This window comes from Pelodiscus sinensis, chromosome 11 (genome assembly GCF_049634645.1).
Source record: "Pelodiscus sinensis isolate JC-2024 chromosome 11, ASM4963464v1, whole genome shotgun sequence".
Lineage (NCBI taxonomy): Eukaryota > Metazoa > Chordata > Testudines > Trionychidae > Pelodiscus > Pelodiscus sinensis.
Window position 1 is genome coordinate 8433539 of NC_134721.1, and position 15955 is coordinate 8449493.

At 43.5% G+C, this 15955-nt stretch overlaps 1 protein-coding gene across 3 annotated transcripts in view; it reads right to left on the reverse strand.

The window, feature by feature from the left end:
* Positions 1–14705, reverse strand: part of UBA3 (ubiquitin like modifier activating enzyme 3) — a 31718-nt gene extending 17013 nt beyond the window's left edge. Inside the window, exons 1-7 of one of the 3 annotated variants that reach the window (XM_075938566.1) lie at positions 14595–14700; positions 14421–14462; positions 11495–11615; positions 8227–8307; positions 5261–5343; positions 2314–2394; positions 286–329 (exon numbers count right to left, since the gene is read on the reverse strand). In XM_075938566.1, the coding sequence (XP_075794681.1) occupies positions 286–329; positions 2314–2394; positions 5261–5343; positions 8227–8307; positions 11495–11615; positions 14421–14462; positions 14595–14614 (472 nt within the window). In that variant the 5' untranslated portion in view covers positions 14615–14700. Of the gene's footprint in view, positions 1–285; positions 330–2313; positions 2395–5260; positions 5344–8226; positions 8308–11494; positions 11616–14420; positions 14463–14578 lie in introns of all 3 variants that reach the window. The other 2 variants (XM_075938565.1, XM_075938567.1) reach the window with 2 other exon arrangements.
* Positions 14706–15955: the final 1250 nt, after the last annotated feature.

A 15955-nucleotide genomic window follows, 5' to 3' on the forward strand; every position in this document is an offset into this window, starting at 1 on the left:
CAGCTTGCCTCCTCGCCTTTCTTTCGCCCCCCCACCCCCATCAGAGGCAGCAGCATGCGTGGGGGAGATGAATGACAGGGAGAGGTGACTCCGCTTAAAAACTGGCTCCCTGTACATACCGCCTGACCCCCCCCTTAGGATTAACTGATTGCTCGCTGGTTAATTGTGTAAATGAGTACACATTCACACCACAACTGTCTGCCATTTTTGGTTAAATCATCAGAAACTACAGTGCTTTCTCAAAATATAATTTGGAGAATTTGTATATTAGCAAATGCTACTTACGTCGATAGAAAGTTTCATCCATATCCTGAATTTTTTTAAAATGTCTGAATGTATATGCAGTAAAGGAATTCTATTATGGTAATTAATACGTTACAGAATTATAACCAAATCTAGGTTAACGAATACATAGTCAGTAAATCCCAATATTTAATATATCTTTATATATATGGCCCTACTAATCTATTATATATTTGAGAGAGTTTGTGTTTGTCCGTCTGTGAGTCTGTCCATCTGAGTCCATTTGTTCAAGAACTCCTCCTAATGGGTAAAAACTAAGATCACTAAATTTGGTATACAGCTTCCTCTTAGCATAACTTAAAGCAAGGTCAGGGTTTGGTTGCGCCATAACAATAGGATGTGTGTTAGGGATGTAAAAGGTTAACTGGCAAGCATTAGCCTTGTTACCAGTTAACCAGAGGGACAGATGGCGTAGCAGGACCCCACCAGCCAGAGCAGCTTGTGGCATCACGGCTGGCTGGACCACAGCTACTGGGTTAAACGGTTAAATTATTACAATTTTATCATTTAACTGGTTAACTTTTTTAATGCATATTTACATACTTAATTTGCATGGAATGCAATTGTTTCTCATCAAAGAAAAGAAAGGTGTGCGATAGCAGGGACAATTATACTCACAAATGACCATGGGGGCAAACAAGCACCCAGGCCCCAGGGGGAACAGCTGAGGACAGGCCAGTGAGTGGGCTGTGCTGTCCCCATTGCTCCGAGCCAGCTTTGGGGAGAAGCCAGCAGCTGCCTCCACACCATGCCCTGAGTACCCTACACCTCCCAACTCCTGCATCCCCATTCTCTGTCCTTCGCCCCTCCTCATTCCCCAACCTTGAATCCTATACCCCAACACTCTCAACTTCTTGACTTGAGACCCACACAACTCCAAGTCGCTGTCTCGTCGCTTGCACCCTCTCTCCCCTGAAGGAACCAAGCAACACCACGTAAGTCTTCTAGTATTTTATTTTAGAGTAGTGATCAGAAGCCTCTTAATTCCTGGAAATTCCTGGACTGAAGTTAGGACCATGAAAGCTAAGATGACAACAGTAGTAGCCCATCTGGACAGTGCTATCTAGTCTCTTCACTTCCATATTCCTTTAAAGGCGACAATGAGCATGATCTGAGCTTAAGTGCATAGAAGGGCAGTGAAAAAAAGGAAATCTAAAGTAGAGCAATAAGGTTAAATTGGGAGTACCCTGTTCCCAGGGTCAACTCTACCAAAGTAAGCTATCAGGGATGCATGAAAAAGGAAGCAGGGGAGAATTCTATGTTGAGGAAAACCAAAGAAGAAGAAAGATAAAGAGGAAGAGACAAGAGTCTGCACAAGAAAAATCAGACCAGCGAATAAAAGTGTGGTACAAAGAAACAGGCTAAGCACCAAAAACGACATCACTTTAGGTCCAAAAGTCAATGCTGGTGCGGTGCCAGTCAAAATGTCAAACACAGCCATAGTCTAAAAAGGTTCAAAGCAACACAGAAAAATGTTTAAGAAAACATTAAGCTTTCCAAAAAGGAGGCCAATGGAAAGAATAATGAATTCTGCCAAGTTTCTGCTTGCTGCCTGTTAAGAAGAAACCAAATGGTGTGTAAAGGTGTGTCCCTTTAACACACCCTGAGCAGAATGCATGAGGATATACTTAGATGCTGGTTTAACCACAACACACACACAGCTATCTATTTATAGCTTGTGATCCCAGGAGTTTCCATTCTGGCAATATCCCTTTTATGTTTTTCAAAAATATTACATTCTAGCTCATGAACAGCTTTATGTTCACCAGATTCTTACTACATTCTATAATGAACAACACAATACATACACCAAAAACTACTTCTGTGCTCATGCACACTTCTGTGGTTCTACAAGATAATACACAGTGGAAAAGAACATAAGCGATTAGTCCGTTTAGTAAGTTATTTTCTGAATGAAAATAAGTTATTTGATTCTTTAAAATTACATAGCCTGACCACCGACAGCAATCAATGAACTTCCATGGCTACTACTTCTCTAGAAAAGGATACGGTACCACAGCACAATTAGGAACTCGGTTGTTTAGAAATTCTGCTGCAACTTCTGCTTTAGGTCGTCCTACATCTTTGGGTCTGCAAAAAATAAAGTGCTTCTAAAATTCTTAGTCTAATAGCACACATTAAAAATCTAGCAGCAGATACTATTAAGGTGTATTCCTATAATTTATTAAATGGTTTTCATTTATAAGCTTCAGACATGAGACTAAACCAGAGGTTCTCAATCGGTGGGCCACTTGCAGCCCAATTATCTCACAGCTGCAGCCAGTTATGTGCTAAAAAAATTCAAAATTTGCTGCTCTGGTCTGATAAGGGTGGGGCTGGCCGGGGGGAAAGACAGAGTCTGGCAGCCTGCTCCTCCAGCATGACATTGGTGAATGCCCCGGGGAGCGGGCAGCAGCAGGCAGGAGAATGTAGTAATTTACTTGTATGTATACAGGCAGTCCCCGGGTTACGCGGATCCGACTTATGTCGGATCCGTACTTACGAATGGGGCTTTTCTCGCCCCGGAGGATGCGGGCAGTGGGCCCGCCCAGACGCGCCGCGGTCCAGCCGCCCGCCTCCTCCAGGGCGAGAAAAGCTGCTCCGCGTCTCCCTGGTCTGCTGGGGGGGAGGGGGGAGGCAGCCCCCCTCTCCCCCCAGCAGACCAGGGAGACGCGGAGCAAAGCCGTGGAGGACATGGGCGGTGGGACCGCGGTGCATCTCGGTCCCGCCGGTCGCGTCTCCCTGGTCTGCTGGGGGCTGGAGGGGGGCGCAGCTAGTGCGGCCCCCCCCCCAGCCCCCCAGCAGACCAGGCTTTTCTTGCGGACGCCTGTGGTAGAGCAGCTGGGGCGCTGCCAGTTGATCCCGCAGCGCCGCTGTCACATTACTGAATTGGAGGGAAGCAGCCAGAACACTGATGCACCCCTAGGTGGGGGTGTTGGCCCCAGAAATTGGTATGAAAGGGAGCCATGTGGGGTATTGAATGGGAGCTTATTGTTTGTTAATCTTATGTACGCTATTTATGTGAGTGTATAATGTCTGTGAGAGTAGATAGGAATCTGTAATCTGTGTGGAAGCTGAATATTTCTCTGAATGTGGTTAAGCATGGCTATGGACAGGCTGAGTAGCAAAGCCCTGTGGAACAATGGCTCTCAATAGGCTATGGACACACCCAAAGAATGGGGTTTGTCACCTGAGGGCAGCCAGCAGGGAACAGAGAGTGGCCTCTGACCAGGTGACTTGCTGCATACAAGAAGAGGCCTGGGAGGAGGTATAAAGAGGCCATGCAGTCGATGCCATTTTGTTCTCAGCTCAGCACTTCATCCCAGAGGCAGCACTGCAGGGATCGAAGAGCCCGGAAGACCTGTGAACCCATCCTGATCTTAGGATGTGCAATAAGAACTTTTAAACCAGCAGCTGCAACACCTCTGCTAGAGCCTGCATCGAGAACTGGGAGATTCGGTGCATGTAACATACTGTACTTTAATAACCTTACTCTCATGCTTTTCTTTATTGTAATAATAAACCTTTAGATATATATTCTAAAGGATTGGCCCAGCGTGATTTGTGGGTAAGGTCCAGAGGGTAAATTGACCAGGGATCTGTGGCTGGTTTCTTGGAACCGGACAGAACTTGTTCGGGGTAGGTGGGATTGGGTGCTAGGACCCCCCCCCCCCACCTGTGTATGAGGCCCGGGGCCATCTGGGGCACGGATATTGCTGGGGTGTCGGAGGGGTTTTGCTCGGGAGGCTTCAGGCAGGCAGCTGAAGCGCTCTGTGGGACTGGTTTGTGGCCTGTGTGGAGAGGTCACCAGTCAGGGGCTGTAAGGAGCCCCGGATTCGAGCAATTCGCCCTGAGCGGACGCCCTCAGCTGTGCCCAGACACGGCCCGGTCCATCACAGCCGCTCCTCAGCACTACTGGACCAACCCAGCAGCACCCCAGCTGCTCTGCCCCAGGCGTCCTGATTCAGCCGCTGCTGGTCAGTTTCAGCAGCGGCTGAATCAGGACGCCTGGGACAGAGCAGCTGGGGTGCTGCCGGGTTGGTCCAGTAGCACTGAGGAGCGGCGCTACTGGACCAATCCAGCAGCACCCCAGCTGCTCTGCCCCAGGTGTCCCCAAGTGTTGCTCTGCCCCGGTCTTCCTGGAATCAGCCGCTGATCAGTTTCAGCAGCAGCTGACTTGGGGACACCTAGGGTAGAGCAGCTGGGGTGCTGTGGGGTTGGTCCCCGCAGCGCCCCAGCTGCTCTGTCCCAGACGTCCAGATTCAGCTGCTGTTGAAACTGATCCGCGGCTGATTCCAGGAAGCCCGGGGCAGAGAAACTCTGCCTCGGGCTTCCTGTAGTCAGCCGCTGGTCAGTTTCAGCAGCGGCTGAATCTGGATGCCAGTTCCGACTTACGTACAAACCTACAGTCCCTATCTTGTACGTAACCCGGGGACTGCCTGTAAAGGATGTTGGTGCGGGGGGTTAATGGCACACCTCCAAACAACAGCTTTCATATGGTTTAAAATAGTATTTCACATTTATCTATGTCTACAAAACAGTATTTAAGAAAGTACTTAAAGTTGTGAACTAGCAAGATGAAGATGCTTGCTATACAGGCTAATACAATAACGATAATCTTGCACATATTAACCAACATATTTTAAGAGATGATAATCTCCATTTATTGCCTTGCATCTTTTCTAGCCACTGAAACTTGTGAAAATTGATTTCAACCCAAAACACTAACAATTTAGAACAGTAAAAATTTTAGATTCACTTTGCATAGGTGCAAGACACTACAAAAAGTGCAAAGCAGTGAAGAGCCAGGCTCCCAGTTTAATTGAGAATGAGTATTTCCTAGATATGAAAAATTAGCTAGCAATGCTGATGACTAGAGTAAACAGACACGACATCTAATACATATGCCTTTTGCTTACAATTCTAAGAACATATAAATCATGAAAATATCACTTACCGAAACAAAAATTGCCTATTCAGATTAGAAACATCTATAGTATCCATGTCAATAACATGGATTTGTCTAAAACCAGACAATGCCTGTGGAAATAAAGTAAAGCTTAGAAGAGGAAACAAGTTCCCTATAACTTGCCAATAAAACAATCCAAATGCTAAAGAATTCATAAAAAACAGCCTCTGAAGGAATCTATAAATTTGTTCAACTGCATCCAGAGATTGGCAAATGGATATAAACAACATGGAAGCTGGTGACTTTTTTCCTGCAATAAACATACTAATGTTAGTCTAACAAAAGAAGTATGAGATGTCACAAATTTAGCCAGTGTATTCTGAAGTAACAAAGGGCTGACTACACTAGCTCTTAAGTTAGTCTTGAGTGTAAAAAGAACTTGACTCCCGCCCCAACTAACATAAGTTTTACTGAAAGAAGCACCAACATAGCTACCATTACTTGTTGGCTGTGATTTAATTATGCTGACAGTACGGCTGTCTCCCACTCTGCATAGCTACAAGGATACCTAACAGTGATACAGATGCAGCAGTACAACTACGTCGCTGTAAGGTCTCTAGAGTAGACAGAAACTAGCACTTCATGCTTTAGGGCAGCGGTTCTCAAACTTTTTGGGCTCTGGAGCCCTTTACATGTGTAAAAATTTATGCGGAGCCCCAGCAGTCCACTGATTGTGTGTGTTGTACCTATCGATGTTTCCAGTTTGTCAACCTTGTGGAGCCCCTGGGGCTCCGCGGAGCACAGTTTGAGAAACACTGCTTTAGGGAAATCTCACTTTAAAATTGGTTTTGCAAAAGTAGGATGAGAAATTATCTGAAATATTAGTGTTATAATGCTTATGTGATAAGTAACAGCATATTACATGCATTTTTGTAAGTAACACATTTGAATTTAGGTGCAGTCATTTGCTGGTTAAAATGCTTATTACAAAACCTGGTACTTGGAAAACCTGGATTAAATAGATTAGAAGTGGTCAAAATATGTTTTGAATTTAGAACACGATTAAGAATAAGCCATTCACATTTAGTAGTTTCATTTTAGCCCATCTGTCTGCAGTACAAGATGGCAATATGCGGATTTACAGTACAAATGGTACCATCACAACCACAGCAGATAGAATTTTTTAAAATAAAGCCAGGCTTTGCAAAAGAGTAAACTCGGCAGAATTATTTTAATATGTTTATATCTCACCTACGTGGTTCAGAAATGTTCATGCAAAAAGTTAATTCTGTTGCAATTGTAAATATTTTTAATAACCATTACTGTTAAGATAAATCTATGTCTGTGCTCGAATCACAGCTGAAAAATAACCGTGAAGAGCTTACAGTCAAAACTGAAGTACAACCACCAGTGAAAAAACATCTCATTATCTGACAACTCCGCAAGCTAAAGCTCCCTGCCACTGAAAATCTGCCCAATCCTGGTGCTAGGCCAGCCCATCATCATCAGAACAACCATACTGGGTCAGACCAATGGTCCATCTTGCCCAGTATTCTGTCTCTGTAATCAAAAATGGAATTAAAGCATAGTAGCGTCCACAAAATTATTGTGGGGCTGATCGAGTAATTTAACGATAATGCCTTGACACGATCACGCAAAAGACTTGGGTCTGAATTGGAATAATATTCAATAGTTTCACACATATGAAACATTATTTGACATTAAAAATGAACACCAAGAAGCCATATTATATAAACTAGGGATGTGAACAGATAACAGATAGGGATGTGAACAGATAACCAGTTAGCCTCACCCTTAAATGGGAACGTGGCAGGTGGCTGAGCCAGCATCCCTTCCACGCCCCCGCCCCACCTCTTTGCCGTTTCCGACCCAGCTCTGGGCTGCCGGTCCCTGCCCACAGCGCAGGGGTAGCTCCAGCGCAACTGTGGCAGGTGGAGGCGGCCAGGCCGCTCCAGTCCAGCAGGCTGGAATAGCATCCCCACCCACCCCCATTTAATCAGTTAACTAATTAAGTAGGATTTTACATCCCTAATATTAATTCTAATAATGCTGTATTCAAAGCACTAAACATAAATTAAAATCTATTTTGTAAAGTAGAAGAACGTGTTCTTAGGCAACAGTAGCAAGTGAGAATTTAACAGTGGATATCCGAGTGCTGCTTGTTCAACTTATTTCACTAGATAATGCTCAATTGTTACTAAGTCCACTCAAAAGTCTACAGAAAATTAAGTTACATTTTAAATTGAACCATCAGTATTTAACATACTTAAATTGTGTTTTGTACCACCTATTTCACTTGCTACAGTGAATCTCAGTGTAACTTGAAACTACAGCACTAGGAATGTAAGTGACTAGTTGACTATCTGATAAGCATAATCTTATCAGATAGTCAAGTAGGGACTCAACTAGTCATTTCCCCCCACATGCTACAAGTGGGGGAAGAAGCCAGGAGTGGGGAGGGGGCAGCAAGAGAGAAAGAAGGAAGTGGTGTTAGGGGGAGCCAGCTTAAAAGCAAGTTCCCCCCATCACCATCTCCACGGGGGAAGGGGAGGCAGAGGTGCAGCGAGGGACTGGGTATGAGCTTGGACAACTGATTTACAGCTCCCATCTGGTCCCCTGAGGCGCTTCAGCCGTTTAAATGTAATAAGAGCCCAGTGGCACTTAATACATTTAAAGGGCAGAGCCGCAGTGAGGTTAGCTCCCACTGCTGCAGCTCTGCACTTCCCCCATTATCGACTAATCAATGGAAATTCCATCGATTAGTTGATTAATTGATTAAATGCAATTTAACATCCCTATACAACACCTCTTCTGATCCCCGAAAGAACTTTTTCAGAGCAAAGAAACAAGCAGGAGGACACTTAAGCTATCATCTTCCAAACACTTTCACAGAAGAATGAGATGACAGAGCATAAATCAGTCAAAGGGAATGAATAGTCTCCTGAGTAAAGGAATAGGATCCCAAAAACAAACAGGAAAATGAAAGTAATTACCAGATTTTTCAGTAGTTCACATCCTAATCCTCCAGCTCCAATAACTAGAACTTTACATGTGTTTAACAAAAAGTCGAGAGGCTGTAGAGAATGAAAAAGGAATATTAATATACTGAATAGAAGGAAACTAGTATTTTCTCACCATATCATAAAACATACAATTAACTTACGACTTCTAAGCACCTAATAAACTTTTCTTTGATATTGGACTTCAATAATTTTTCAGTCCATGCTATTCTTAAACCTTAACTTTAGTAAATAAAACGTTTGTTGATTTCAATATTTCCCTCATTTTTCCTATTTAATTATGCTTTTCAGCCCCAAAATAATTTTTTTCAAGATACAATGGCGCGTTTCTCCTGTTGAAAAGGTTTTGCTACCACACAATACAAAATGAAATAAACCAAGAGACAGAAAATATTGCTGGCCTAAAGTGTAGTGAAATAGTTGCAGCACTGGATAATTATGTTCTGTGAACTGTTCCACCAGTATTTATCTTGAACTAAAAACTGATGGAACAATACCCTAAAGATAAAAAGTAATGAAAGAAATATTCCTGATAATAAACCAGAACTGTGAAATGCACTGAAAAAAAGAGAGAGAGAAATGACACCGCACCCCCCCCCCCCAAGCAATTAAAAAAAAAACAGATTTTTAAAAAAAATAAAGGCAGAATGCATTAAAAAAAGATAACAAAAGCACAGGCTGAGAATTCAAAATAAAAATGAGAAGTAGGAAAAGGAAGAAAAAAAGGTAAAAAATAAGAATTATTGTAAAGTGAAAAACCAGTGTAGGAGAAAAAATGATCAGCTAAAAAGGGACCAGGAAGTGTTCATAAGAAAAAAAGGAGAAGAGATACAGAGATGAAGGAACACAAATTAGTGGGGAGGAGGGAGCAAAATAAATTAAACTCACACACTCATTTTGCTATTTACTTTTTAATTTTTTGTTTGTGCAAAGACTAGCTTATGCATATCACAACTGACATGATTGTGACACATGGACTCATAGCAACAGTTAAAATAGTTATTCCTCCTTCAAATATGGAATTTAAGAGCGGCTTGCTCCATTTAAAAAGCAGAGGCGCAGAATCTGGGACCAGGAGCACACGAAGATTAGCGTCTATGATGAGGTAACTGGCTCTGTGGACATGGGAAAGTCAGTGGATAGGATATACCTTGACTTTAGCAAAGCTTTTGATACGGTCTCCCACAATATTCTTGCCAGCAAGTTAAGGAAGTATGAATTGGATAGATGGACTGTAAAATGGACAGAAAGCGTGCTAGACTGTCGGGCCCAATGGGTAGTGATCAACAGCTCGATGTCAGGTTAGCGGTCAGTTTCTAGTAGAGTGCTCCAAGGATTTGTTCTAGGGCCGGTTTTGTTCAACATCTTTATTACTGACCTGGACGAGGTGATGGATTGCACCCTCAGCAAGTCTGCGGATATGACTAAGATAGGGGGAAGAGGCAAATATGCTGGTGGGCAGGAATAGAGTCCAGAGTGACCTAGACAGATTAGAGGATTAGGACAAAAGAAATCTGATGAGGTTCAACAACAAGTGTAGAGTCCTGCACTTGTGATGGAAGAATCCCAAGCATTGTTACAGGCTGGGGACTAACTGGCTAAGTAGGGGTATGTCTACACTACCACCCTAGTTCGAACTAGGGTGGTTAATGTAGTCAATCGAAGTTGCAAATGAAGCCCGGGATATAAATATCCCGGGCTTCATTTGCATCTTGCCGGGCGCTGCCATTTTTAAATCCCCGGTAGTTCAGACTCCGTGCCCGCGGCTACACGCGGCACAGAGTAGGTAGTTCGAATTAGGTTTTCTAATTTGAACTACCGTTACTCCTCGTGGTTCATGGAGTATTGTGTCCAGTTCTGGACCCCCTGCTATAGAAAGGATGTGGATGCACTGGAGAGGGTCCAGTGGAGGGCAACCAAAATGATTAGGGGGCTGGAGCACATTACCTATGAGAAAAGGCTGAGAGATTTGGGTTTGTTTAGTCTGCAGAAGAGACGAGTGAGGGGGGATTTGATAGCAGCCTTCAACTTCCTGAAGGAAGGTTCCAAAGAGGATGGAGAAAGGCTGTTCACAGTAGTGACGGATGGCAGAACAAGGAGCAATGGTCTCAAGTTACAGTGGAGGAGGTCTAAGTTGGATATTAGGAAAAACTATTTCACTAGGAGGGTGGGGAAGTACTGGGATGGGCTATGAGTACTAGGGAGGTGGTGGAATCTCCATCCCTAGAGGTTTTTAAGTCTCGGCTTGACAAAGCCCTGGCTGGGTTGATTTAGTTGGGATTGGTCCTGCCTTGGGTAGGGGGCTGGACTTCATGACCTCCTGAGGTCTCTTCCAGCTTTATGATTCTATGAGTCAGCTGATTCCAAGCTTGTGTCCGGTACTCTACTGTGCCTCTTCCTACCCTGTCCCTCTGCAGAGACCATTTTGGGGGGGGGGGGGGGGGAGGAAACCAGCTTTTAAGCTGGCTCCCCCCAGCATCAGTTCCTGCTCCCCCCAGCATCAGTTCCTGCTCCCCACTCTTGCTGCCGAGAAGCAACTTGTCGAGTACTGACTCGATTAGCATATGCTTATAGGGTAACTGAATGCTCGCTAGCATCCCTAATGTTAAATATAAACTACAAAAAAAAAAAAAAGAAAGTTCAAAAAAAGATTTGTCAAGATAAAGAAACTGTTTCTGTGCTGGTTTCATTTACATTAAGATATCTAAAAGTAGCCTTTTTCTTCTGCATGCTAAAGTTTCAAAGCTGTATTAAGACAACGTTCCCATGCAAACTTTTGAAAGAACCATCAAGTTTTGCTTAGTTACAAACATTTTAGTTATGAACAATCTCCATTCCCAAGGTATTCATAACTCTGAGGTTCTACTGTACTATGACGACTTTTTATCTTAACTCCTTATTAATCTAGACGATAATTCCTCAGTGCACCCCAAATAACTTAAAATCAGTAGAAAGTTACTATTTTCCAGCTGGAATTCCAGAAAGTACCTCACATGCACTGTACAACTTATGTCTATATTATTGAAAAAGATCAGAGCTAATGAAGTGAGAAAATGAAGAAGTCCATTTACAACATTTTACTTTATTTTAAAATCACCATTCTATTTATTCACGTTAAACACACATTTGTACATGCATTTTTAGTTACCTTGCGTTGCTGGATAGTACCCCAATAAATGTGTTTATATTAGTTTGTAAAAAACCACTACAAACATTTTTATTTAAAATAAACAGTTCTCACTTGAGTGCCTGGCTCGAAATCAGGGTGTGTGAATGGTCCAGATCGCTCGAGGAACTTCTTTACATGGTTCCAGCGACCTTCCCAGTCTCCAGTGTCCCCACACCCACCATCAACAGCCATTCTGCATAGAACACAGTAAATTCAGCTGAAAAAATCAGTAAATAAAATGCCATACCTCTACAACTTGTTTCCCATCAGTTGGCCTAAAAGAAAACCAAACTATGGTCTAATCCTGCAAACCTGTTCATAACTCTTTAACATTACTCCAGTTGTGGTTAAGCATTTCTGTAAACGTTTGCAGGACTGTAGAAACTAGAGAGTATCTTTGAAATTATAGAGCAATACCATTAACTACATACCAAAGTCAAACACAGGCATACCTATAATCAGCTAAAAGGGATCTGGAAAAAAAAGTGAGTATGCTCTTTTGTTGTTTATTTCTGATGTATAAAGAATGCCTGAAAGAATTTTTTCTCTCCTCTTTTTCCTCTGAAATAAATGCCAATTCCTGTATTCCTTTCCTTAGTCAAACTTCTTAGATATGTCATATAGGCATAGTAGGTGCTCTCAGCACTTCACAGCAGGAGTAAAACATTAATAGTTTTCCTTCCATGCATTTTACAAATGCATCAACAGAAATGCCAATAGTTTGAGTAAAAGTATTTTCATCTCAATTAACAAGGTGCCACTTTCATTGTAGCTATTTCCAGTTAAGCAAAAGATATTCCAGAGCAGACAATTTGAAATTCTAATATAAGCACTTGTAAAATTATTTGCATTTTCTTTGAAACTTTAAGGAATTCTTTTACATCAAAAAGAGGCCATAACTCATTTTCCTATCTTTGCAGGTCACTTTTAGTAGTTCATATTTAAATTAATTTTTAATTTAGATCTCAAAATATCTTGTTGGAATACTTCAGAACCAGTATACTCACTTCAATATTGCTTTTAAGGACCAATGTCTCATATTAGATTATTCAGTGAATAACCTTTCTTGCTGAAAAAGTATAACTCCCATTTTATAATTTAGCTCAACTCCACCTCTATAATTACTATTCAGTGTTAACAAGAGCAGCACAAATTTTAAAATAGTTTTACAGTCTTAAATATGCACAGTCAACTTTGACATACCCAAGAAATGTAGTTTGTTTTGCCAAAAAAAAAAAAAAAAAAAAAAAAAGAGGAAAAACTGTATAGCCTTTTTCAAAATTCAAGACATGGACAATTGGGTTAAATCTATTGTAATTTTATTTGATACATTTTTAAAAATAATCTATAGCCCTGCAAAAGACTTTTTATAATTTGGGAACAACAACTTGAAGTAAATAAAGTGTAATCCCCTCCCTTCAAACTGGATTTGCTTGAAGATTTCACACAGTCAGCATTTTGACTGTTTTTAGACAGTTTGCTGAATTCATCCCTGGAGGTAACTATCAAAATCTATAGAGTTACATCAATTACAAAGGACTTATTAAAAAGTAGTACACGATAAAAAGGTTTTGCAATTGTAATTTGCTTTACTTTCTTCTGCAGTATGTACAAGTCACACTCCCTTTTTTGACTCTTAGCTCTATGGATATGCCTGTTGTACACTGGTTCTTAGCATCCGTGGTGACCAAAGAAAATGAGAGTCTCATAGGTGTTTTTAACTTATTTTATTTGTGCCACAAACATCAATCTGTATCCTATGCACTGTAATTTTAAAAATCTGCTGGAAATAAGCTCAGAGCTATGGTGGCATTAAGAACAGAATTTTCTGTGTTTTTTACATATAGTCTAAATGTATCCATTGTCCAACTGTTTTGGGGAAGAGGAGAGAGAGAATTACATTTTTCTTAATTTACAGTTAACTGTAGGCAGTAAGATTTGGTGTCAAGTAAGACACTTTGGTATTTGACAAATCTGTTTGAAATGAGTTTTTTTTTTTTAAATTTATTTTTATAGTCTTCATTCTCTAGCTAGTTTTTTTTTTTATTAAGGAGCTTTCAATTCACTGTTTCAATTTCTCCTCAATTTTCCATGTAATTTTAACTGTCACCATCACAGTCCTTACGCTGTCCCAGGTCCCACACTCTTTCTTGCTCCCTTCCAATTTCCAAACAGATTCTGTAACAGCATGCACCCAATATGCCTAAGAACTTCTGTGACCCCACCCCGAATTTACACATGCAATGTCTGTGAGCCTGCCTCTCAAAACTAAGTAGTTAGGTATATTTTGTGATCTTTAAGGAGAGGGATGCAAGCAGAGGGAGGGATACAGCTTGAGGGTCCCCATATATTATTATTATTGTTTGGGAGTGAGGACAGGCGCATAGGGGCTGAGGTTTTAATAAGCAAAGGCAGCTCTTCTGTAGCCTAGGTCTTTAAATCTTGGCAGCCAAAACAGCCACCCTCTCAGGCCTCTCCCAAGCAGCCCAGCCTCTCCCAGCACTGCCAGGCCATACTCATGCCAAGCTTCCAGCACCCCAAGCACTAGCCCCCTCTCCACAGATTCCCCTTTCCCAATCCACAGCGCAAGCCCCTTTTTGCACCAACAAGCCCGCACTAACTCATCCCACAGCAGCTTCCTCCAGACCCGAAGCTACAGCTCCTGCCAGCCCCTGCCCCATCCCTCACCCTATACTTCCAGTTCTCCCAAACCCACATTCACAGAAACTACCTGGCCCTGCTGCCACCCCCCCATCTAGTTCACTTGATGGGGCCCAGCAGGCTGCCATAGCTCAGTATCCAGATCTCGACTTCCCCCCTCCCCCCACTCAGACACCTGCCAGTAACTGCCCGCTGAGGCCCCGCACCCCTCCCCGCCCCGCCTCCAGGCACCGCCACCCTACTGGGCTTCGCACTAGCCCATCCCCCAGCCCCACAGCTTCCCCTCCCCCCCGGCAGCCCAGCCCTACGCTGCCCCGCAGCCCGGCCCCACACTAACCCATCCGCCAGCAGCTCCTCTATCCTCCTTCTTTTCTTCTCCCTAAAAGAGAGAGAATAAAAGAAGGGTCAGTCTCGCGCTACCGAGCCCCGAGGAGAGGGAGCCCGGGGCCCACCGAGCCCCGAGGGGGGGGGGAGAAAGGGGAGGGAACTACACACACACAGCGCGACTTACGGCTCCTCGCCATCCGCCATAGCTCCCTCTGCTTCCCACAATGCCGCGCGGCGCCGCGCCTCTATGGGCGCCGCTTAGCTAGAGCGCCCACTGACGTAGGCGGAGGGGGGGCATAGAGAGCAGCTCGGAGGATAGAGCGTCCGCCGTTGCACTCGTGCAGGGGAGAGCGCCCCCCGGAGGGAGTCCCCAGCCTTGCACAGGTCCCCTCCGAACGCCTCGCTCTACCCCGGCAGCTCGCCCAGGGCCAGAGCCCCAGCACGTCTCACTCTTGGCAAATTGTGGGGCACGGGCCTCCGAGGCACATTCCTCCCCGCCAGCCTCCTACAAGGCTGCCAGCCCCCTAGCAGCGGTGCATCTGGCCAAGTGGGTCAAATAGACCCCAGCTACCCCCGCTCAGACTTGATGGCTACAATTCATTGCAGGGAACAAGCATGTAGCAGTGGCCTACAACACCCCATGCATTGGTGTGAAATATTTTAGACTGATCACCATCATCACTGCACATTATTTTAATTCCCCATTTGCTTGGTGTGTATTTATTTGACCCTTGGTACACATTCCATGCCCTTTTAAATGTGTGTATTGCCTTCTGCAGTTTGTAAAATTCTTCTGGCATTGGTGGACCTGGAATTTATATCACTGTTAAGTGTGTAGTGATAGAAATGTAGCTGTGTTAGTCTGGGGTAGTTGAAGCAAAATGCAGGACAATGTAGCACTTTAAAGACTAACAAGATGGTTTATTAGATGATATGAGCTTTCGTGGGCCAGACCCACTTCCTCAGATCAAAACCTCAGATTTTGATCTGAGGAAGTGGGTCTGGCCCACGAAAGCTCATATCATCTAATAAACCATCTTGTTAGTCTTTAAAGTGCTACATTGTCCTGCATTTTGTTAAGTGTGTACACATCTTGCTTTAATTGATGTAATCTTTTTTGTTAAGGCATGCCCACTCACCCCCATATTCGGCAGGTACGCTGGACAATCCCTAGACTCTTCATAATCTGAAATTGTTGATTTCTCCTGGGAACTGAAACAAAAAACAGGACTGTGTAGCACTTTAAAGACTAACAAGATGGTTTAATAGGTGATGAGCTTTCGTGGGCCAGACCCAGCAAGTGAGTCCTGTTTTTTGTTTCAGCTGCACCAGACTAACATTTCGACTACTATTCAACATCCTGGGAACTGGGCTGTAAAAACCAAGCAACAATTCTCCCTGGGGCTCACGAATGGAATTGTATTTCATTGCTGTGCCAAGTAAGAGATTCGCCCAGCTGCTTCAGGCTGGTTTGGGATTAACTGTGAAGGCAGCTTTGCGCGAGCACACCCACACCCGGATCAGCCCTCGCGCAGAATCCTTGCT